We start from the raw sequence: 24,210 nt of genomic DNA on the forward strand, positions 1-24,210 counted from the left end.
CTCACCCTAACCTGGTCCATCTTCCAGGCCAGTGGGGAGGATGGTCTATTCCTCAGAAGTTTTGAGTCTTGCTTCCAGTCAGTATGCCTGTACTAACCTAAGGTCAGCTTTTACTTTTTCTGCTTTTGACTTCTCGTGGTGATCATTTCATCAGAGGGAAGTATATACAACTTAAGTTCTCAATTTTTCAGTAAACAGTGTGATCCTTTAGCTGAATCGGGAAGTTCAGAAGACAAGTGACAGTGACAGCAAAATGCTTGGCTGAGGGGGGAGTAAAGCGCTTCTCTGCACTCTTGCTTGCGCAGCTATGTGTTGGCAGATTTTACTCCATTTCAGAATTAAGACTAACATGTCCATTTCTTGGAGGTCTCATTCTACAGGGAGGTAATGGGGTTAAAGAGAAAAAAAAAAGAAAAACACTTTCAGGTGCATCTTGAGTAGTCTGCAAGGGACAAGAATTTTAGTTTATCACAATGGGAACAGGAGGAAGGTTGATCCCACAGGGAAGTAACAATACAGGTATATTTTATTTCACATTTTATTAGTAGACAGATGGGCAGAAAAAGACAAAATAAACCACTAATGGGGAAGTCAACACAAAATGCATCAGAATCTTAAACTGAAGAAAAACAGCTACAATTTCAGCTAAGGAAACTGTTAGTCAGCTGTGCCCTGCTGGTTTCAGAATAGTTGAAAGTTGCATCTGAATCTTGTATATGTAAACCTTATTTAAGGGAGGGGGTAATTTTTAGTCAAGAACTACATTTTCTCTTCAGTTTTACCGTATTGTGTTCCAAACATAAGGAAACCAGCAAATAAAGGAGCAGGTATGTATTTACCAGGGAAAGGGAAAGGAAGGGACTATTAAAAAAAAAAAAGTTCTGCCTAAGAACTCTGGAATGTTTTTAAAAAGAAAGAGGGAAGACTGACAAAGGGAATCGTGGTATTCTCCACCCAGCCTCAAAATACAGACCCAAAGAGCACCCAGAGGCCGCCACTAGAATGAACCTAAAAACGAAGGTTTTTGAGTTCCTTTTATACCAAGTATCAGCACTGCACTCACAGGTTCTGACCTGAATGAGCCTTAAAGCCCCATTCCTTTTAAAAATAAATTGTATCTCAAGTTTCCATTCACCACAGGTTATGCTCTCTCTCGAGACAGCTTGGGACCAGCTTCTGGGTTTTTTAGGTGTTATTCGGAGTTAACAGCATGTTTATGTGCTGGCAAATCTAACATGGTTTTTGTCTAAAACCAACTGAACTGTCCCCAACAAACTCAGTTCCTCCACAGTTAACACCTGAGGCAATGAATACCTTGGCGCTCTGGCTCCCTGAGTCAACGTGCAACAGAGGCCAAAGGGGCCTATGAAGCAGGGTTGAGCACCGTGGCTTCTCCCACTATGCCAAAGTGCCCGCCTGTCCTGGGAAGAGAAATGCAGGGAGGAAAAAAGGCTTACTTTCAGGGTTCAAGATTCAAGAGAGCATGACCAGGCCATGGGGAGAAATGGGTAGGAAGACTGCACTCCAGATTTGCAGACTATGTAGAATAATCAGGTTTCAACAGAATTCCTATCAGTTTGCAATCAGTGTATTTTATCACAAAGGCTTGATTTGTGTTGTGAATCTGAGAATCGCTAGATTCCAGGATGCTAGCAACCCTCACCCAATGAGGACTGGACAAGAAGTTCTGGGACTAGGTTCAGCATTGTCCCATATGCACCACAGCACATCAAATATTCCCAACACCAGACCAAACACAGAGGGCTGCTGGGAACTAACTAGTCAAATAATTGAAGAGCGAATGAAAACCCTGAGATCAGAGGAGGAGGAGTAGGAGCTGAAACGTACCTACACTACTGTAGGGTCTGCACTAGTCCTGTCCCTAATCAGCCTATCAACCCGCTAGTTCATTCTGAGTTGACACGGGGAAGTGAGACAAGTCTTTCTGTATTTTTCTTCCCAAATCTTGAGTTTTTCTCCACTGAAAGATCACTACCCTCCTATGAACTGGCCTGCTCCTGTGAGGAGGAAAAAAATAATCACCTTTCTTGATTGGTGAAGACTGATGCATCTCAATATTGATTGAAGAAACGTGATTGGAACTGGGAGAAATGAAAGGTGCAGCCACTGCATGGCGGGAAGGTACAGCGTCGCCTAACCACCACTGCAGCCAGTTTCTTTGGCCGAGCCAGAAGTCAAATAAGCCCAGGACAAACACCATGCACAACCTCTGCTTGTCACTCCACAGCCACAGCACATTAAGAGGAGATGGTCCAGTCCACATCCAATAGGGAGAGCAGGAACCGGCCATTCATCTTACATGAAGTCCACAATAGTCATTATCAGTATAGGCAGCTCAATGAAAACCAAGACACATGCACCTAGCATTAATACTGAGTAATTAAAACGGGCTACTTAGAAAAGTCCTCGTGGTGAGAGTTTATCTTGGAGGGAGGGAAAGGCCAAGTTACATATATCAAGTGTTCTAACATCAGTCACCACTTGTTTTTTTTTTCCCCAGCAGCCACAACAAAAACAGTGACTTTTAACTCTGCTCCCATTGCTAAGGTGTGTTACACAACCACGCACACAGGCACACGGACACACGCTGATCCCCAACTCTTCCCCACTGCTGGGGGTGGGGGCTGATAACCCTAACTTTAAAATAAATAGCAATCCGGTGCTCAGTTCTATGTAAAGTATGAATATTTATTTCAGGCTTTAGATCCCAATCGATTCAAAAAACAAAACAAAAAAAAACCAAAAACCAAAATCTGCTTTCTCTCTTCAGAGTAGCTGAGGCCGCCATGTCAGGATGGTTTGGGAACATACTTCATCAGGCTCAGCACAAAGTCCCTGATGCTCGCTGTACCCCAGCCTTATGAAGGGAAAGAAACAAAATTCACCACCAAGGGCTGAACAAATGCACACACACTAATGTTAATGAGCAGCTAAACCTTGGCAAATTTTTTTTTTTTCCTAAGTTTTGTGGGTTTTTAAATTTTTTTTTCCATTTTCTTTTGCTATCCAGCATATGCAGCACTTGTGAACTCTCAATGAGTTCCCAGCTTTACACACATTAAACGTCTTGAAAGACTATTCAATTCTTCAGAAATCTAAAAACAGACCAAACGTGTTTTGCTGTGAACACTTTGTAGAGACGAAGTGAGGCGGGTTGGAGCTTAAAAGGGGGAAAAGAATCAATACAGTGATGGAAGGGTAAAGAATGTAAGAATTCAGACATTCTGTGGAGGAGTATTTTCTCTCCATTAAGAGGTCCATAAAAAGGAGCAAACTGAGATCCATAAGGGGAGTCAGCAAGAGCTGCGCTGTTTTCCCCACCCCCTGTTGTAGGTTTTTGCTGAGGGGCCACTGCTGGGTCCCCATTCATTTGCTCCCCTCCCTTTGGCCTGAGACGGCAGGGCAGTACAGGGGCACTGGAGGAGCACGTCACGACTCCTCGTTCCCAGAATCATCATCATCATAACAGTCGGCATCTTCCTCTTCCTCATCCTCATCATCAATGTCATCGTCATACAAGTCGTCATAAAGCAAATCTGAGCTGTTGTCATTGGAAGGCACTTTAGTTTTGATGCAGTATTCTGCCAGGGTTGTGGGAACCTTCACTCCATCCTTTTCTGCTTCGGCTTTAGTGGCTGAAACCTGTTTCCTGAAGAGACAAAAGTTTATATAAGTGTGTCTTGAATATATTGGCTTTGGTTTCCTAATAACTGCTTGAAAGTATCTGATGGAGACCCTCTCTTAAACCAAAAAAGCCTCTCTGTCAGACCATCACCACTGGGTACCATTTTGAAGGACATTCTGAAGAGTTTAGAGCAGTAAATGCCTAATGTTAGCTTTAAACAAGTCACCTCAATGGGTTTGCTTACACTGACCTTACTTGCATACAATTCAAGTCCCACAACAACTCTGACTTCAGTAATCACCTCTATTTAAAATTAGAAGTCTTCTACTTTGTTCAGTTCCAACTGTCTCATTTTTTTCTGTGTGATCATTTGCTGTTTCTCTGATATACATATGATCAACTGCTTTTCGTTACTATTTTCAACTTAAGGAAGGACTCAATTTAAGTCACAATGTCTACTCATTCACATCCTCCTTACTACACTATTATCGCGGTGCTTACTCTTCACAGGGCCTTATGCAGTTTCACCACTCCCAGACTTCTTCATTTAGAGACAAGGGACACCATAGCACCTGAGTTTGTCCCACTATTATGGCACTTCCAGGTGGTGCATGGGTTTGAACCTGGGAAGCATGCTGGGCAGACTCAATAGTGCTGTTTCTGACCTCAATCTATGCCTTCTGAGTTCTAGATCCTTATTTAAGCTTTTTGGATGTCTGCATCCTGATGTTTCATAGGAACCCTCAAAGCAAATGTGCATTTGTCATTTCCTTGCTTTTTTTTTTTTTTTTTTTAAATTTCCACGAGGGCTATTGCTAGGGCTCAGGGCTGGGACTATTAATCTACTGCTGACAGCCTTTGAGATTTTATTTATTTTTTTATTGTTGAAATTATTGTTGTTATTGATGTCATCGTTGGACAGGACAGAGAGAAATGGAGAGAGATAGGGAGGACAGAGAGGAGGAGAGAAAGACAGACATCTGCAAATCTGCTTCACCACTTGGAAGCAACCCCTCTTGCAGGTGGGGAGCTAGGGGCTGGAACCAGGATCCTGATGCCGGTCCGTGCACTTTCTGCCTTATGTGCTTAAGCTGCTGTGCCACCCTGTGTGCTCTCACAAGCTCAACCGTCTCAAGCACAACTATTTCTCTTAACATTACAAACCTAACAGAAAAGTATTGGACGTAAGAACCTGGTTTTACATTTGCTTTGTATGATGACTTGGAAGTAATCAAATGGAAGGCAACATGCCTTACCTAATGATTTCGGCATATTCTTTGTCTTTTCCTTTACTGTCCCTCCATTTCCTGAACATGACTGAAGCATCCACATTGGCTGGGGAGAAGGTGTTGGGCTCATTTAGCAATGAGATTACACTTAACAGGATAGTCCTAGAGAAAGAGGGACAGGGTCAGTTATGGACACTCACAGACTTGAAATAACTGTTTTCCTACCCCCCTTTTGTTGCCCTTATTTATTGTTGTTACTGCTGTCGTTGTTGGATAGGACAGAGAGAGGCAGGGAAGACAGAAAGAGAGAGAAAGACATCTGCAAATCTGCTTCATGACTTGGAAGCAACCCCTCTGCAGGTGGGGAGCAAGGGGCTGGAACCAGGATCCTGATGCCGGTCCAACCTGGACTGCACAAAGAGCAAAGCAGCATACTACCTAAATGACTATTTTGCCCGTCAAAAAAAAAAGTGTATTTAAGTGAAAGCTTTACGTAAGCACTAAAATAATTACCCTAAAAACGTCAAATGGAAAGGTTAAAAAAAAAAAATCACTATGGGGCCAGGAGGTAGCACATCTGGGTAAGCACAAACATTCCAGCGTATAAGGACCCAGGTTCAAGCGCCTGGTTCCCATCTGCGGGGGCAGTTTCACGAGTGGCAAAGCAGGGCTGCAGGTGTCTCTACCTCCTGCGCCCTCAATTTCTGTCTATCCAAAGATACATAAAACATTTTTAAAAAGGGAGTCGGGCGGTAGCGCAGCAGGTTAAGCACACATGGCGCAAAGTGCAAGGGCTGGGGTAAGGACCCCGGTTCTAGCCCCCAGCTCCTCAACTGCGGAGGGTGTGGGGGGGTCCCTTCACAAGCGGTGAAGCAGGTCTGCAGATGTCTATGTTTCTTCTTCCCGTCTCCCCTTCTTCTCTCCATTTCTCTCTGTCCTACCCAACAACAAAGACAATAACTACAATAAAAAACAAGTGCAACAAAGGAGTAAGTATTTAAAAAATATTTAAAATATTTTTTTAGTGTTACATGTTTACAAAATATCACTGCTGTCTTAAAATTTCTCTCCTATTAATTTGCGTCTGTGTATGTTTCCTTTTCCTTTTCTGAAGATTTGTTTATTTATAAGAGGGGTAGGAGAGAACTAGAACATCACTGTCAAGGATCTAACTAAAGAATCCAACACTTTATTTTTTAAGAATTTATTTATTTATGAGAAAGATAGGCAGAGAGAAAAAGAACCAGACATCACTCTGGTACATGTGTTTCCGGGGATTGAACTCAGGACCTTATGGTTGAGAATCCAGTGCCTTATCCACTGTGCTACCTCCTGGACCACAAAAGTCCAACACTTTATCAAGACAAGTAATAGTCTGGGCACACTTCTCATGTAGCATTAGGTTCAGAAGGATGGTCCTTCAAAGTTGATACTGTACAAAAAATGACAGTGATTTGAAGTAAAAATAAATATAGGTGCCAATATTTTTTCATATCCTAAAGACTTTCACTGAGAAAATATCTCTGAAAATACTCAGAAAAAAGAAAACTAGCTTTACAGGATGCCGGGCAGTCGCATACCTATTTAAAGCACGTATCACCATGCACAAGGGTTGAGGTTCAAGCCCCTGCTCCCCACCTGCAGAGGGACGATTCGCCAGTGGTAAGATAGGTCTGCAGGTATCTTTCTCCCTATCTCCCTTCTCCCCTCTGGTCTATGGAATAAAACAGGGAAAGGGAGAGAGGGAGGGAGAAGGAAGAAAGCTCTATAGACTACAATTCTCTACTACCAAGTATTTCCTACAATATTATCCACAAGTCAAAATTCTGTTTGTAATTGTTTATCTGGTGGCTGAGCAATGGTATACCCACCCAGTAGAGCACACTCGTCGCTATACAAAAGGACCGTGGTTCAAGCCCTCAGTCCCCACCTGCAGGGGGGAAGCTCAGTGAGTGGCGGAGCAATGCTGAAGGTGTGTGTGTCTCTCTATTTCTGTCTTTTTTAGATTTTTTTTAATATTTATTCCCTTTTGTTGTCCTTGTTTTATTGTTGTAGTTATTATTGATGTCATTGTTGTTGGATAGGACTGAGGGAAATGGAAAGAGGAGGGGAAGAGAAAGACTGACACCTGTAGACCTGCTTCACCGCTTGTGAAGGGATTCCCCCTAGAGGTGGGGAGCTGGGGGCTCGAACCAGGATCCTTACGCCTGTCCTTGCGCTTTGTGCCACCTGCGCTTAACCCGCTGCACTACCGCCCGACTCCCTAAGAGGCTTCTGAGTCTCACTCTCTTCCTGCCCCCCCCACCCCCCATTTCCATCTGCTCTCCCCTTCCCTCTTTAAAGACAGAAGCATGCAGCTGCTGGGAGCGGTGGAGTGAGCACAGGAAGCAAGTCCTAGTGCTAGTCTTAATGGGGGAGGGGCCAGGCGGTAGCACAGCGGGTTAAACACATACAGCACAAAGCGCAAGGACGAGCATAAGGGTCCTGGTTTGAGCCCGGGGCTCCCCACCTGCAGAAGGTCGCTTCACAAGTGGTGAAGCAGGTCTGCAGGTGTCTATCTTTCTCTCCCCTCTCAATTTCTCTTTGTCCTATCCAACAACAACAGCAATGACAACAATAATAATGACAACAAGGACAACAAAATGGGAAAAATGGCCTGCAGGAGCAGTTGACTTGTAGTGCAGGTGCAGAGCCCCAGCAAAAACCCTAAAGGCAAAATAAAGAATAAAATAGGCTTAAAAAAAAAAAAAAAGGGTGGTCCGGGAGGTGGCGCAGTGGATAAAGCATCGAACTCTAAAGCATGAGGTCCCATGTTCAATCCCCGGCAGCACAGATTTGTGGGCCAGGAGGTGGCACAGTAGATAAAGCATCGGACTCTCAAGCATGAGGTCCTGAGTTCAATCGCCGGCAGCACATGTACCAGAGTGATGTCTGGCTCTTTCTCTCTCCGCCTATGTTTCTTGTTGATAAATAAATAAATAAATACAACAAGGGCAACAAAAGGAAATAAATATTTTTAAAAAATTATATCAGATTTAATACCAGGCTCAAGTAAAAGAATCCTGGCTACATACAAGTTGTTAAATATCTGAGCAGTCTAATCTAAGGTTCAGATAAAAGTAAAGATCAGGATTTCAATCGGGAGCCACAGATAAAAGGGATATTTAAATAAAACTAAAACTAGAAAACCAAGTACTACATCAATGAATTAAAAAGTGATTTAGGGAAATGAACTACTAATAAAGATGAGGAGAGTAGTCCGGGAGGTGGCGCAGTGGATAAGGCATTGGACTCTCAAGCAAGAGGTCCTGAGTTCAATATCCGGCAGCACATGTACCAGAATGATGTCTGGTTCTTTCTCTCTCCTATCATTTCGAATGAATGAATGAATGAATGAATTAATTAATTAATTAATTAATGTGGTCCTAGTCTTCCTGCTACAAATCCTCACAAGTGTTGGATTAAAGTTCTAACAACCACCACCAACCACCACAATGGAAAAAAGATGGCCTCCAGAAGCAGTGAATTTGTAGGGCAGGCATTGAGTCCTAGCGGTAACACTGGAGGTGAAAGACAGTTTCAAGTTGTGTGTGACCCAGGAGATGGTGCGGTGAAGGCAGAAGTGGCCATGCAAGCACAAGGCCCTGGGTTCAACACGTACCAGAGAACGCTTTGGTTCTGTCTTGTTCATAAATAAAAATGTCACTGTTGGGAGTCGGGAGGTAGCGCAGCAGGTTGAGCACGTGGCGCAGAGTGCAGGGAATGGCATGGGGATCCCAGTTCGGGTCCCTGGCTCCCCACCTGCAGGGGAGTCGCTTCACAGGCAGTGAAGTGGGTCTGCAGGTGTCTATCTTTCTCTCCCCATCTCTGTCTTCCCTTCCTCTCTGTCCTATCAACAATACTGACAACTATAATAGCTACAACAGTAAAACAAGGGCAATAAGAGGGAATAAGTAAATAAATTTTAAAAAAAAGATAACTAAAAAATTATACTGGTGTGGCTACTGGGGCTTCAACAGTACAGGTTTCTTGCTGTTTTGCCTCCAGGGTCAGGAATCTTTAATTCCATATAACTGGAATCCTTTTAAATTGTGAAGGAAATTGCTCAAAAGACAATTACAAGAGATCACAGGCAAAGATTTAAATGATTGCCAACAAATAGAAACTACGAGCAAGACAAAGTTCCTCCACATAAGTTTTAGAGAAGCATGTCTTTGTCAATACCTGAATGTCGGATCTATCAAACACTTTTTTAAAACTTTATTTGCTAGTATAGAGAAAAAGTGAAAGGACATAAAGGACAACACCTGCAGGACTGCTTTGCCACTCGTGAAGCTTGCCCTGTGGGTGGGGGCCGGGGGCTGGGATCTGGGTCCTTGTGCATGCCAGCACCTACACTTAATCAGGTGTGCCATTATCTCTCCACAGATTTCCGCTGGTTTAAGCTATCTAGTTACTGATTCTTGACGAAGGCAGACTTGTGGAGACCAACAAAGACTTTAGTACTAGGAAGTCAGGGGGGTCTACTTTAATAAATACTTTGAAATGTAGAAGTGGTTTAGAATTTAGTAATAAGAGATTTTTTAGTAAATGGGTACGAAAAAGTCTAGATTGCTTTAAAGAGGTTATGAGGCAGTGGGCCGGGTGGTGGTGCACCTGGTTGAGCGCACATGTTACACTGCACAAGGACCCAGGTTCGAGTCCCCGTTCCCACCTTCAGGGGGAAAGCTTCACAAGTGGTGGAGCAGTGCTCCTGGTATCTCTGTCTCTCCTCCTATCTAATCCCCCCTTTTCTCTTTATTTCTGGCTGTCTCTATGCAATAAATAAATAGACAATAAAAAAATTTAAAAAAAAAGAGGTTATGGGGTGGAGGATAGATACATAGTAGTTATGCAAAGAGGCTCTCATGCCTGAGGCTCCAAAGTCCCAGGTTCAATCCCTGGCACCACCACAAGCCAGAGCTGAACAGTGCTGGGGGGGGGGGGGGGGAAGAACAAAGAAAAAAAAATGTGTGTGTGTGTATTGTTAGTACAGATCTCTCTCCTCTCTTTATCCTTTATGGATTTTTCATCCTCTTTTTTACTACCAAAAAAAATTTTTATAGGCTGCCTGGAAATGGCACTGTACAGGCACTATGTCTCAACAATTAACTCTAGTAGTAAAAGTGGGTGGGAGAAAGCTGTATGATGCCAGTTAAAATGACATATACAGAATAAATAAATTTACAGAGACAGAAGACAACAACTCAGGAAGCGGCAGGAATAAAATGCTGGGCTCTCAGGCATGAAGTTCCAAATTTGATCATCATACGTGCCAGAGTACTACTTAGGCTCTCTCCCTCCTTCTGCCTCTTTCTCATATGAATTTAAAAAAAAAAAAGGATTATTTATGATGGAGGGGTGTCTGGAGACCAGACTCAGGAGCTTATGCGTGAAAGTCTAGTGTTTTATCCTGGAACATGATGGCAGAGGAGGACTAGAGGGGGTTGAAATTTATGCAAGAAAATGAGAAATGTTACACATGTACAAACCACTATATTTTACTGGCGACTGTAAACCACTAATCTTGAAAAAATATTAATAAAAAATATAAGTGGGGGGTTACGTTATATGAATTACATCTCAATAAAACCTTTATTTATTTACTTTTAACGTTTAACTGCCACCAGAGTTATCACTGGGGCTTGGTGCATGAATGACGAAGCCATCATTCCTGGATTTTCTTTTCCCCCTTTCTCTTCTTTGAGATAAACTGAAAGGCAAGAGACAAATAGACACACCAGCTTCACCACTCATGAAGCTTCCCACTGCAGGTGAGGACCAGAAGTTTGAAGCTGGTTCTTACGCAGGCTAACGTGTGCTTTACCAGGTGCACTGCTACATATAGCCGCTAAAGCTGCCTTGTATTTTATTCCCTTTTGTTGCCCTTGTTGTAGTTACTATTGTTGTTACTGATTTCGTTGTTGTTGGATAGGACAGAAAGAAATGAAGAGAAGACAGAGAGGGGGAGAGAAAGATAAGACACCTGCAGGCCTGCTTCACCGCTTGTGAAATGACCCCCCCCCCCCCCCCGCAGGTGGGGAGCCAGGGGCTGGAACCGGGATCCTTAAGCCAGTCCTCATGCTTTGCGCCATGTGCGCTTAGCTTGCTGCTGCACTACCGCCTGACTCCCTTAAAGCTGTCCCTTTTTAACTGACAACAAGTAATTGTGATTTTGACTAAAGAACTAGACGGGAATTCATAAAATCTGATATCGCACGTGGTATGAAGTGCAAGGACCAGAGCAAAGATCCTGGTTCGAGCCCCCAGCTCCCCACTTCACAGGTGGTGAAGCAAGTCTGCAGGTGTCTTTCTCTCCTCTCTGTCTTCCCCTCCTCTCTCCATTTCTCTGTCCTATCCAACAATGACAACATCAATTACAACAATAATAACTACAACAATAAAAAACAAGGGCAACAAAAGGAAATAAATTAGAAAAAATTGATATTACCAGGGTTTGCGTGGTAGCACAGCGGGTTAAGCGCACATGGGGCAAAAAAGCGGTAGGACCGGTCTAAAGATCCCAGATTGAGCTCCCGACTCCCCACCTGCAGGGGGGTCGCTTCACAAGCGGTGACACAAGTCTGTAGGTGTCTATCTTTCTCCCCCATCTCCCCTTCCTCTCTCAATTTCTCTCTGTCCTATCCAACAACAATGATAACAATAACAATCACAACGATAAAACAACAAGGGCAACAATGGGGGCCAGGCGGTGGCGCACCTGGTTACAGTGCACAAGGTCCCAGGTTCAAGCCCCTGTTCCCCGCCTGTAGAGGGAAAGCTTCACAAGTGGTGAAGCAGGGCTGCAGGTGTCTCTCTGTCTTCCTCTCTCTATCTCCCCGACTCCTCTCAATTTCTCTCTATTTCTACCCAATAAACAAACAAACAAACAAGGGCAACAAAAGGGGGAAAATAGCCTCCAGGAGCAGTGGATTCATGGTGCAGGCACCGAGCCCCAGTGCTAACCCTGGAGGCCAAAAATTAAAAAATGATCTTACTTCCCTTCAAATTTTATTATACTGTGATATGTAAATAAATTTCTTAATCGCTGCATCTAATATTTATTAGTCCATGTATATCCTCATGTCATGTATATGCAAATATATATACAGAACTAGCACCTATTACTATATATTTTTCATACATATGATTGAAGTTATATCTTGGTTAAGTGAAGAATTATAATTATGGTGGGGGTAGATAGCATAATGGTTATGCAAAGAGACTCTCATGCCTAAGGCTCCAATTTCCCCTGGTTCAATCCCCTGCACCATCATAAGCCAGAGCTGAGCAATACTCTGTTTAATATATACATATGTGTGTGTATATATATAATTATGGATACATGGACTGAAAATAAATATCTACCTGATCATAACCATATTTTCAATAACGGTGGCATACCCAGTTAAGCACACATAGTACGATGGGGAAGAACTCCAGGACCCAAGCCCCTCCCCCTCCCTGCAGGGGAGACACTTCATGAGTGGCAAAGCAGGATTTTATCTTTTTTCCCTGCCTCCCCTTAATTTTTCCTCTGTCCTATGGGGGGGGGGGGGATAACAATCTATTAACAGTAGCTGAATGTTGAAATTATAGTTACAGCAATTATTACAAGTTTTGTTAATAAAAGTACTATAGAAAAAATAATATGAAGCAATCAAATAAAATTCAAGTATCAGGATAAAACTCAGTGGGGATAATGAAATGGAAAATTGAAAATTGAATGCAAGCAGAAAAAAATAACTATATTAATGATAAAAAATACTTTGAACTTTGAGACCTGCAACAGTGTAGTGCATTAAGGTTTTAAAAATATTTTTATGGGCATGTGACCAACTTCCATACATAGACTACAACACCAAACAGGTGATTAAGTAACCATACGTCCAGACAGCAGTGTCATATTCATTATTACTTCACAAAATGCACCTCTTCAAAGTGATGTATATAGGCTGCCTAAAGATCTGGCTGAAGACAACATAAGGAAACAGTTCATTTTTCACTAGTTATAAGGTAATATATTCAATCTTAAGAATTACCTAGGGGTGGGGAGGAGGAGAATTACCTAGGGATCCAATAATTGCTCATACAACCCCTTCCTTACCTGACATTTTGAGTAGGATTCCACCTTTCAGAGGGTAGTTCTCCACTCTGTGGGTCATCTACAGGTGGATGAAGAATTGAAATGCATACATCTCCATTCTATGAGACACAAATACCACATTCAGGAAATACTAAACTATGACAGAAAAAGGGACATCAGTCCTATTGAAATTTCCATTCCTAGAAAGCTTGTGTTCCTAAAAGGAAGTCTATTCTTTTTATTCACATATTGAATCAATATAAGAGTCAGGGAAATAACACAGTGCAATGGTTGCTCAGAAAACTCGATTTAAGAGATCAATCCCAAGATCAATTTCCAGAACCACTAATAGCCAGAACTAAGAAGTATGCTGGTCTCTACCCCCACCAAACCTTACTGACTTCCAGCCCGACCAAGCCAACATTAATCAATTAAATATTTTTATATTTTACTCATTTTGACAAGTCTGTAAGATAGATTTATCCCCAAGATGAACTTCATAGTTAATAAAGAAACAGTATGTCTATAGCACTATCCTTCTAAAAGATCGTTAAAATGAACAAAAATTGCATTTAAAACCATTACTATTAAGTCCTGGATTGAAAATTTTTTCTTTAATATAAACTGAAAATATTCCTTCCTTACAATTAACACATTTGTTATCAGTATACGGAATTCACCAGTATGGCAATATTTTGGTTCAAATATTTAAATTATAGGATTTCCAATTGGAGAAAATAGATATATCTGGACAAAGGACACATGGGAAGTGGTGTGAAAGAGGAACAAGCGGTTAAGGAAACTTTGAAATGTGCACAATTTTAGCAACCCAAGGGAAATTTAAACATGCGAGTGTTTGTCTGGAGAAGGTAAGTCACCATAAGTGTAGACTTACAATGTTCTGAGTAAGTTAATTGTATTTCCTTTATATTGCCGTTGTAGAATGTGACAAATTTAGTAACTTGAAACAACATAAACTTTTTTTAAAGGAAGAAAACTAAATTATCAGTTTTTCCAGGTGAGGCATGGGCTGGGCAAGTCAGAGAAGTAGAAGCTCAAAGCTTATAAGCTTTTTTTCTTTTTTTAAAAATTTTTAAAATCTTTATTTATTGGTCAAGAGGGAAGGGGGTGAGAGTTGAGAGACACCTGCAGCGCTGCTTCACTACTCACAAAAGCTTTCCTCCTGCAGGTGGGGACCAGGGGCTCGAACTCAGGTCCTTGCGCATTGTAATATATGCACTCAACCAGGTGTGCCACCACCCAGCCCCTTCAAAGCTTATATACTTTCGATGAGGTCTTTTAAGTAAGAAAAATATTTTAAAGGAACTGGGAAAAAATACCTTTCTTACCATCCTGACTCCCCAGAGAAGGAAGGGAGATGTGTGCCCAAGAAAGGTAGCTAGGAAAAAGAACTTACACTTTTTTTATTGTTGTTGTAGTTATTATTGTTGTTGATGCTGTCGTTGTTGGATATGACAGAGAGAAATGGAGAGAGGAGGGGAAGACAAAGGGGGAAAGAAAGACACCTGCAGACCTGCTTCACCGCCTGTGAAGCGACTCCCCTGCAGGTTGGGAGTCGAGGGCTCAAACCCGGATCCTTCCGCTGATCCTTGCGCTTTGCGCCACGTGCGCTTAACCCGCTGTGCTACTGCCAGACTCCCCGTATTATACTTTTGTATATCCAAGACTGCTAGTGCTCTTAGAGGGCTAAAGTCAATGTATGTTAGAAACACTGGATTCCTTCCTGAGGTAGTTAGGAAAATCTAGCTTATTCTAACTTTTAAAGGTCACCTAAGTTTTTGCTCTTTATCTTCTTCCTCTACTCCCCAAATCAAGCACTGCTTATTTCTCTGATCTCTCAAATGTACATCCTTCTCATTTTCTGCCTTCCTCTTCCATTAAAAGGAAAAAAACTGTGATTACAGTACCCACCTTGATAATTCAGAATAATCTTAATTTAAGACCAATTAGTTAGCAACCGTAATTGTTGAAAGGTTCCAGAAATTAGGATATGAACATCTCCCATTATTTAATTCTATTTAGATAGAAGCAAAGAGTGTGTAAAAAAACACCACAGCACCAAAGCTTCCTCAATGTAGTGGGGACTAGGCTTGAATCTAATAGACAAGGCAAAGCAGTATACCAGCCAAATGAACTATTTCGCTGTTTGTTTGTTTGTTTATTGATTGTCTCTTTCTCATCACCAGGGCTTCACCACTCTGGGTTGACTTTTTTTTTCTCTTTTTCTATTGCCACCAGGTTCATTGCTAGGGTGTGGTGCTGGCATGACAAATTCAGCATTCTTGGTGGCTTATTTCCAGCCACCACCACCCCACCCCTTCCCTATTTTATTTGATAAAACACAGAGAGAAACTGAATAGAGGGAGGGAGGAAGGGGTGGGGGAAGGACGGGGGAAAGAGAGAGAGAAGACATCTGTATACCTGTTGAACTGCTCATGAAGCATTTCCCCTGCAAGTGTGTGTGTGTGTGTGTGTGTGTGTGTGTGTGTGTGTGTGTGTGTGTGTGTGTGTGTGTGTGTGTGTAGGCTCGAACCTAGATCCTTGCATATACATGGTAATGTGTGAGCTTAATCAGGAGTACCACCAACCGACCCCTCTGGGTTGACTTTTTCAAATAGAGATAAGAGAGGCAGACAAGGGAGTCGGGCGGTGGCGCAGTGGGTTAAGTGCACATGGCGCAAATCGCCAGGACCAGCATAAGGATCCCGGTTCGAGCCCCCGGCTCCCCACCTGCAGCGGAGTCGCTTCACAAGAGGTGAAGCAGGTCTGCAGGTGTCTGTCTTCCTCTCCTCTCTCCATTTCTCTCTGTCCTATCCAACAACAACAACATTAATAACCACAACGTTAAACAACAAGGGCAACAAAAAGGAAAATAAATAAATAAATAAATAACTTAATTAAAAAAAAAAAAAAAGAGAGGCAGACAAAGGGGAAAAAACTATAGCACAGACGCTTTCTCCAATGGGGTGGAGGGGCAGGCTTGAATCTGGTTCATGTGCATGATTAAGCAGCGCACTATCCAAATGAGCTTTTCAGCAGGCCACATAACATCTATTGGTGGGGGAAAAGTTTGGTTGGTGGTTTCAGACCTGCATACCCAAGGCCCCAGGTTCCTAGTTTGATCCCTGGCACCACATATACCAGAATGATACTTTGAATCCTCTCATATATATATGTCTATGTATATGTGTGTATAGACACATACCTTATATACATATAATAAATCTTAAAAAAAAAAAAAAAAAAGAATGTGAACACCTTTGAGGATCCATTATTGTATTTATCCTACCACAGAAGTGAACTAGAGTGGTGGTCTGGGAGGTGGCGTAGTGGATAAAGCATTGGACTCTCTCAAGCATGAGGTCCTGAGTTCAATCTCTGGCAGCACATGTACCAGAGTGATGTCTGGTTATTTCTCTCTCTCCTCTTATCTTTCTCACAAATAAATAAAATCTTTTAAAAAAAGAAGAAGTGAACTAGAGCAGCTGTTTGAATGTAAAAGCACAAGCAGCTCAGGAGGTGGTGCACTGGTTAAAGTGTTGAATTCTCAAATAGGAGGTGTCTCAAGTTCAGTCCCTAGCACTGAATGTGCCAGAGTGATGCTCTGATTCTCCGTGCCCCCCCCCCTTTATACTGGGCAAAACATCTCACCCGGATAGTAAGTCTGCTATGTCATATGTGTAACCCAAGTTTGAGTACAGTCCTTACCACAATGGAGAAAACATTGTTGCTATCATGTCTTCTAATACGTGAATAGTGAAGTGTGCTGAGATTATGTCTTACCATAGCTATGAAGGTCATAGTGAACAAAGTTAAAAACTTTACTGTCTCAGTCATGAAAGTTGTTTTCCATAACTATTATTCTATCTCCCCAACCCCCCTTGGGTATATTTTTAAAGGTGTTTGAAAATCAAAAACTAAAATGGATACGTGTGTGTGTATACATGCTTTTAAGGTGAATTAGTTCTCAATAAGAATAAAGTTTGTCGGGAGCAAGGCAGTAGCGCAATGGGTTAAGCGCAGGTGGCGCAAAGCACAAAGACCGGCATAAGGATCCCGGTTCGAGCCACCAGCTCCCCACCTGCAGGGGAGTCACTTCACAGGTGGTGAAGCAGGTCTGCAGGTGTCTATCTTTCTCTCCTCCTCTCTGTCTTCCCCTCCTCTCTCCATTTCTCTCTGTCCTATCCAACAAAAATGACATCAATAATAAGTACAACAATAAAACAACAAGGGCAACAAAAAAGGGAATAAAAACAAAATTGTTTTAAAAAGTTTGTCCTAAATAATACAATCACAATGCACGTATAATTCGACCACAGGTTTATCCTATTAAAAAGTTCAAGAAAGTTTTATTCATTAAGACACTTCTCTTTCAAATAAATGAAAAAGAACAAAATTTGTCTTTCACACGTGCTCTCTTTCCTTCTTTTTGATAGTGACACAGAGGGAGAGGGAAAAGAGAAATGGAGACACCTATCATTGCTCCACTGCTCCACTGCTTGTGAAGCTTTCCTCCTGCGTGTGGGAACCAGGTTTGCACCCAGGTCCTCGTACACAGTTAACTTGTGTACTCTACCCGGTCCTGAGTTTCTTGTTATCTAAAAAAATGAAAGAATTCTAAAACTGCTAATTTGTCACTTGCTATCTAAAAGAGTTCCCTCTCTACCTATCTAAAATCATCTATACTAGCATGACTTATTTTGGTGTTCAGGATCAAACCCAGGGGCTCAAACAAGCAAAGTGTGTTCTCTACCACTGAGTGGTACTCTACCACCTGTTGTCTAACAAAGTTGTGAAAAATAAAGATTCACTAATTACTCACTTGAGTAAGCACTCAAAAAGTATCTGTAGAAGAAAAACACAAAAACACTTTTATATGTTTTAAATACACTTTAAAAGTTAGGAAACGAGAGCTGGGTGGTAGCGCAGCAGGTTAAGCACACGTGGCACAAAGCGCAAGGACCAATGTGAGGATCCCAGGTCAAGCCACCGGCTCCCCACATGCAAGGGGGGGGTCACTTCACAGGTGGTGAAACAGGTCTGCAGGTGCCTTTCTCTCCCCTCTCTGTCTTCCCCTCCTCTATTTCTCTGCCCTATCTAACAACGATATCATCAATAACTACAATAAAACAAGAGCAACAAAAGGGAATAAATATTTATTAAATAAATAAATAAAAATAAATATTTAGGAAACAGTGAATTAATCCCACAATTTACTGTCTACAGCAGGAGAAATTTCATATATATGTTTTTTTATATATTCTGCTTCTGAACAAAGGTGCTTTATAGTATCCATAAAGGGGGTAAAGGGACACATGAGTAAGGCAGCAAATGTGTTTTTAAAAGCAATTTAAGGGAGTCGAGAGGTAGTGCAGTGGGTTATAAGCGCACGGCATAAGGATCCCGGTTCAAGCCCCTGGCTCCCCACCTGCAGGGGAGTCGCTTTACAAGCGATGAAACAGGTCTGCAGGTGTCTTTCTCCCCCCACCTTCCCCTTCTCTCTCCATTTCTCTCTGTCCTACCTAAGGATGATGACATCAATAACAATAATAACAACAACAATAATAACTACTACAACAATTTTAAAGGGCAACAAAAGGGAAAACAAATATTTTAAAAAATTAAAAGAAAAAGCAATCTAAATGTTTGGGCAATGGATACAATAGAACAAGGCTACTTCAGAGTCTTACTGCAGTGTGTAAGATTACAGAATGGTAAAGGAATAGCTTCAAAGGATATTTCAGTTGATCCTGACATAAACTGTTATCTTGCGAAACACAATACATCATTATACCATCTTTACAGATTAGCTCAAAGCTAAGTGAAGTTAATAAACAAAGGGAGATGTAACTGTTAAAAGAGGTTTTCAGTGGCTCTGCACTAGTCAGTCAAAATGTAGTAGGATAAATGTCTTGGTCTACTAAATAAAAATGCAAATGCTAACATAACATGCATTTTAATGTAGGCAGTAAGCAGCTAGGGTTTATGGCTTCAATTATAAATTAACTACAATACACAATGAGATTACAAAGGTACCTTCAGGTTTTTTTGTTTGTTTGTTTGTTTTTTAACAGAGAGCATTGCTCAACTCTGGCTTATGGTGGTGCAGGGGATTGAACCTGGGACTTTGGAGCCTCAGGTATGAGAGTCTCTTTGCATAACCATTATGCTATGTATCCCCACCCAGTTTTTTTTTTTTTTTCTTTTCAACCAGAGCTAATAGTTCTGGCTAATGATGATGCCCAGGATTGAACCTGGGGCTTCAGCACTTCAGGCCTTTTTTATTGGGGAGGGGGGGGGGGAGGAAAGCTATCACAGTGCCACTGCACCACTTTTGAAGTTTCCCGAGTAGACTACAGACTTGATCCTGGGTCCTCGTGCATGGAAAAGGACACTACACCAGATAAGATATCATAAGAAATCTTTTGTGGTTACAGTATAACTACCAGAGTGCATTGAGATATAAAGATTATTTTAATGGAGTGTATCTAAAATGTAAATATCTTCAGAGAAATTTATGCTAGACGTTTCTTACCTCATAAATGTTGGGATGCCACATTTTGGTCAAGAATCTGAAGGTAGGTGGTGAATATGGGTAGTCAATAGGAAATTTAATATGTGCCTGAAAAGGGAGGGGGGAGAAACAAAAGAAAAGCTAATAAATGAGATTACAAGTTATTTGTCTAGTAATTTACCCTATTACACCCTGGCAAAACAAAAACTCCTTTTTACAAAATATTCTTAGGATTAATATAGTTCGTTTGTATCATTATCTCTAAATGTCAGGGTTATTATTAACATGTTCTTATAGCATCTCTTCAAATATTTACAAGTTTATATAAAAATCACCAAAACTTAACAGCTGTATGATTTAATTGCACACATATAAATAAGCAATGAAAGACACAATTGTGTCACATTAATTGCCTGTGAGGGCCACAACCCTGTTCCTAGTGGACTTACTTACCCTGATGCCACTCCCAGTACTCCTAAGTGCTGTTGGTGGCTCTAACCCAGGTCCGTGTGCATGGCTGAATGTGTGTTCTACTTTTATGTATTTATCTAATGAAATAGAATAGCAAGAACAGAGGGAGAAGGGGAGAGAGACTACTACTCTAGTACACAAGGTAACATCGATTGAACCTGGGACCTTTTGTATGACGATCCTTTGTGGAACCGCTACACAATTTCTCTAGCTGCATTTTCTTTTTTCTGCTACCAGTGTTGTTGGCAGGGCTCCTGCCTGCATAACTCTCCCAGTCCCAGAAGACTCTTTGGATTTTTTCATCCCCCCCCCCCCAGATAGAAAGACAGAGACACCACAGCACCAAATCTCTCCCATGTCAGAGTTGGGTGTATTGCACCAAATAAGAGTCTCTGGGGTAGGTGGGGGGTCCAAAGAGGATGACAGAGGATCTAGTGGGGGTTGTACTGTTATGTGGAAAACTGAGAAATGTTATGTACAAACTATTGTTATTTATTTAATTTTTCTCTATCCTATCAAATAAATATTAAAAAACTGTTTCACTTTGTAACAAGTTATATTCCACTGTTTTCAGTGATATTGAATTTGACCACATCTTAAAGTATTAGAAGCAACAAGAAAATACATGAGAAGCATAAGTTCAATATGAAAAGCATTTGAGGGAGTTGAGCGGTAGTGCAGCGGGTTAAGCACACGTGGAGGAAAGCGCAAGGACGGGTGTAAGGATCCTGGTTCAAGCCCCCAGCTCCCCACCTGCAGGGGAGTCGCTTCACAAGCAGTGAAGCAGGTCTGCAGGTGTCTCTCTTTCTCTCCCCCTCCTCTCTCCATTTCTCTCTGTCCTATCCAACAACAACGACATCAATAACAACAAGGGCAACAAAAGGGAATAAGATAAAACATTAAAAAAATTTTTAAAGACATATAGAACTGAGCCCAAGAGTTGATTTGTCAATCACAAATATAAATCTTGACCATGACTTATGTTTGAAAACTAAGAACTCAAAAAAAAAAGCATTTGATTAGCAAAAATTAGCCTAAATGCAGTCTTTTCCTAACTCATCTTTATATGACATACATTTAAAATTTTCCACTTGTTTTGACCTCAGAGTTCAGTATTTATAAATGGAAAAAATATGGTGAAATAAAATGCTATTTGAGGGTGATGGGTAGATAGCATAATGGTTATGCAAACAGACTCTCATGCCTGAGGCTCCAAAGTCCCAGGTTCAATCCCCCGTACCACCACAAACCAGAGCTGAACAGTGATCTGGAGAAAAGAAACAAAGAAAGAAAGAGAGAGGAAGAAAAGAAAGGAAGAAAAAAAAGAGGGGGGGGGGAGGGAGGAAGGAAGGAAAAAAGAAAAATGGGGGGAGGGAAGGGGAGGGAGGGAAAGAAAGAAGAAATACTCTATTTGATTAGCAGACTAAATAGTTAAAGTAGTTAAACAGATGCAGTCTTATAATTGGGAGAATACAAATATTCAGAGTTGCTTCCTTTACAGAATGATCTCTTAGAAAATTTTTCAATGTGTGGTCCGGGAGGTGGCGCAGTGATAAAGCTTTGGACTCTCAAGCAGGAGGTCCTGAGTTCAGTCCCCGGCAGCACATGTACAAGAGTGATGTCTGGTTCTTTCTATCTCCTCCTATCTTTCTCATTAATAAATAGATAAAATCTTTTTTTAAAAAAGAAAATTTTCCAATGTTTATATAGGAGTGGGGGGGTAACTTTTATAACTCACAAGTAGCACATATATACTCTGATGTAATGGGATGAGGTGTTTATATAGGAGTGGGGGGTAACTTTTATAACTCACAAGTAACACATATATACTCTGATGTAATGGAATGAGGTGTGATAAGACAAATTCTGATTACCTAGTTTCAGTTTCTCTTTCTCACCTTAAAGATTTTCTATAAAGATTCGTGGACTCCAAACATCAAAATAATTCCCAAAATATTCAATAAGGTTTGTTTAAAAAGATAATATTTACAGGGGCCAGGTGGTGGTGTACCTGGATCTAGCCTGTATGGGAAAAGCCTCAAGAGCGACGAAGCAATACTACACATTTCTCCATCTCCCTCTCAGTTTCTGTCTCTCTCCAATAAATGATTTTTTTTTTAAGGGCAGTATTTGGAGAATTCTCACATTACAGCCAAGTCATTAAACAGGCAATACAGGAAGAAAGGTACAGGGGAGGGGAAGCGAGGGAAGGAGAGGGGAGAGACCTAAAAGGAAGGGTGTTTGGGTAGGCAGACTACCGTCCAAGCAGACAGGCAGCTCACAGCATCTTGTAAGTGCTAAGGACCTGAGTTCCACTGCCCAGCACCGCATGAAAATAAAATAAAACTGGGCTTCAGTGGGTACAGTGCATACTTTGCAAACCTGAGGTCCCGTGCTCTGATCTCTAGCTCATTAAATAAAATTTTAAAGAGCAAAGACAGTCTCATATATGGGAGGTAGGTCTCTTTTTTTAACACTGAGGTGCCTCCCTAGCCCCCTATTATATCCCTGTATTATATTTCTAATGGGGAAATTAGATCATCCTTCCCTAGAGATAATAAAAACTGGGTCCAGGTCATGGTGCATCACATCTTACGGTGTGCAAGGACCCAGATTTAAGCCCCTGATCCCCACCTGCAGGGGAAAGCTTCATGAGTGGTGAAGCAGGACTGCAGGTGTGTCTTTCTAGATAAATAAACATACTAAAATCAATCTTTGCAGAACTAGTAGGTAAGAAAATGTGTGGGAGTCAGATGGTGATGCACCTGACTATGCACACACATTACAGTGCACAAGACCCAGGCTCAAGCTCCCGTCCCCACCTACAGGTGGGAAGCTCCACGAGCAGTGAAGTAGTGTTGCAGGTGTCTCATTTATCTCCCTCTCTATTGCTATCTCTATATAAAATATTAAAATAACATACAAACATATTATAAACATATAAATATTAAAATCTGAATGTATGATATATATTAATATGAAAGGCAACATAGGATAACAGCAGTTAACATTCACTAGTTGGGTAGGGTCAGGTCACCTGGATAGTTGTGCTGCTTTGTCAAGTGGCATGAACCAGGTTCAACCCTGGCCCAGACCACACTGAAGGAAGCTTCAGTACTGTGGATTTTCTTTCTGTCTGTCTGTCTGCATCTAAGGAAGGGAAGGGGGGATCCACTACAGCCAAGCAGATGGCACAATGGATAAGTATTAAACTCCTGAGCCTGAAGTCCTGAGTTTGTTTCTGTTTCTAGGTATCATATATGCCAGAGTGATGCTCTGGCTCCCATGTATAACTAAAGTGAGGCTTGTAGGGGCTGGGTGATACACTTGATAGAGCACACATGTTATCATGTGATAAGACCCTGGTTCACTCCGGAGTCACTTACTGTCCCTATTGGGGGAGAAGTTTCATGAGCACTGCTGCAGGTGTCTTCTCATTTCTGTCTCTAATGAAAGAGGAGGGAGAATAAAGGAGGGAGGAGAGAGGCAAGGAGGGGTTAAAGGGAAAAATGGTGATGGAGTTGTTGGATTTTTTTGTGTGTACAGGCACTGAGCCCCAGCAATAACCCTGGTGGCAAATAATAATTTTTAAAAAATGGGCATATAGTACCTATTAATAATTTGCTGTAAGGATTGAGCAGTTAATCCTTGTAAAATATATCAGAGCTGCACCTGGCATAATATATCAAAGATATGTAAGTTTGTTAAAATACATATATATATATATATATATAAATTAGGGAGTTGGGGGATATTTGCTCACCCAAAGTAACAACACTTTTACTATGTGTAAAGACCCAGGTTCAAGCCTCCACTCACATGAGAACACCATACAGAGGGTAAGTTTCACAAGCAGTAGAATGGTGTTTTCTTCTCTCTCTCTCTCTCTCTCTCTCTCCCTCTCCCTCTCCCTCTCTCTCTCCCTCCCTCCCTGCCTGTCTCTTACCCTCCAGTTAGAAAAACAAACAGCAAACAGAAGTTCATCAGAAACAGTAGAATTTGTGCAAGTGTGATGCCCTAGTGAAGCGTCCAACAAATAAGCAATATATATATTTGATAATGAATAATGCTAGAGAGTTACTCTAGGAGACAGAAAAGCGTCTTTTGGAGCTCTATTATGGCAGATGAACAAATGGTGTACCAATAATAATGAGTGACTTGTTCAGAAAACAGTAAAAGCAGCATTCCAAATAAGAAAAGACAT

The 24,210-nt window shown here is 41.5% G+C and overlaps 1 protein-coding gene across 2 annotated transcripts in view; it reads right to left on the reverse strand.

Moving 5' to 3' along the window:
* Positions 1 to 2,688: 2,688 nt before the first annotated feature.
* The window catches only part of UBE2R2 (ubiquitin conjugating enzyme E2 R2), a 54,171-nt gene continuing 32,649 nt past the window's right edge, over positions 2,689 to 24,210 (reverse strand). For both annotated transcript variants that reach the window (XM_060199285.1, XM_060199286.1), the window contains exons 2-5: positions 19,557 to 19,643; positions 13,022 to 13,119; positions 4,903 to 5,037; positions 2,689 to 3,670 (exon numbers count right to left, since the gene is read on the reverse strand). In XM_060199285.1, the coding sequence (XP_060055268.1) occupies positions 3,451 to 3,670; positions 4,903 to 5,037; positions 13,022 to 13,119; positions 19,557 to 19,643 (540 nt within the window). In that variant the 3' untranslated portion in view covers positions 2,689 to 3,450. The remainder of the gene's footprint in view (positions 3,671 to 4,902; positions 5,038 to 13,021; positions 13,120 to 19,556; positions 19,644 to 24,210) is intronic.

This window comes from Erinaceus europaeus, chromosome 10 (genome assembly GCF_950295315.1).
Source record: "Erinaceus europaeus chromosome 10, mEriEur2.1, whole genome shotgun sequence".
NCBI lineage: Eukaryota > Metazoa > Chordata > Mammalia > Eulipotyphla > Erinaceidae > Erinaceus > Erinaceus europaeus.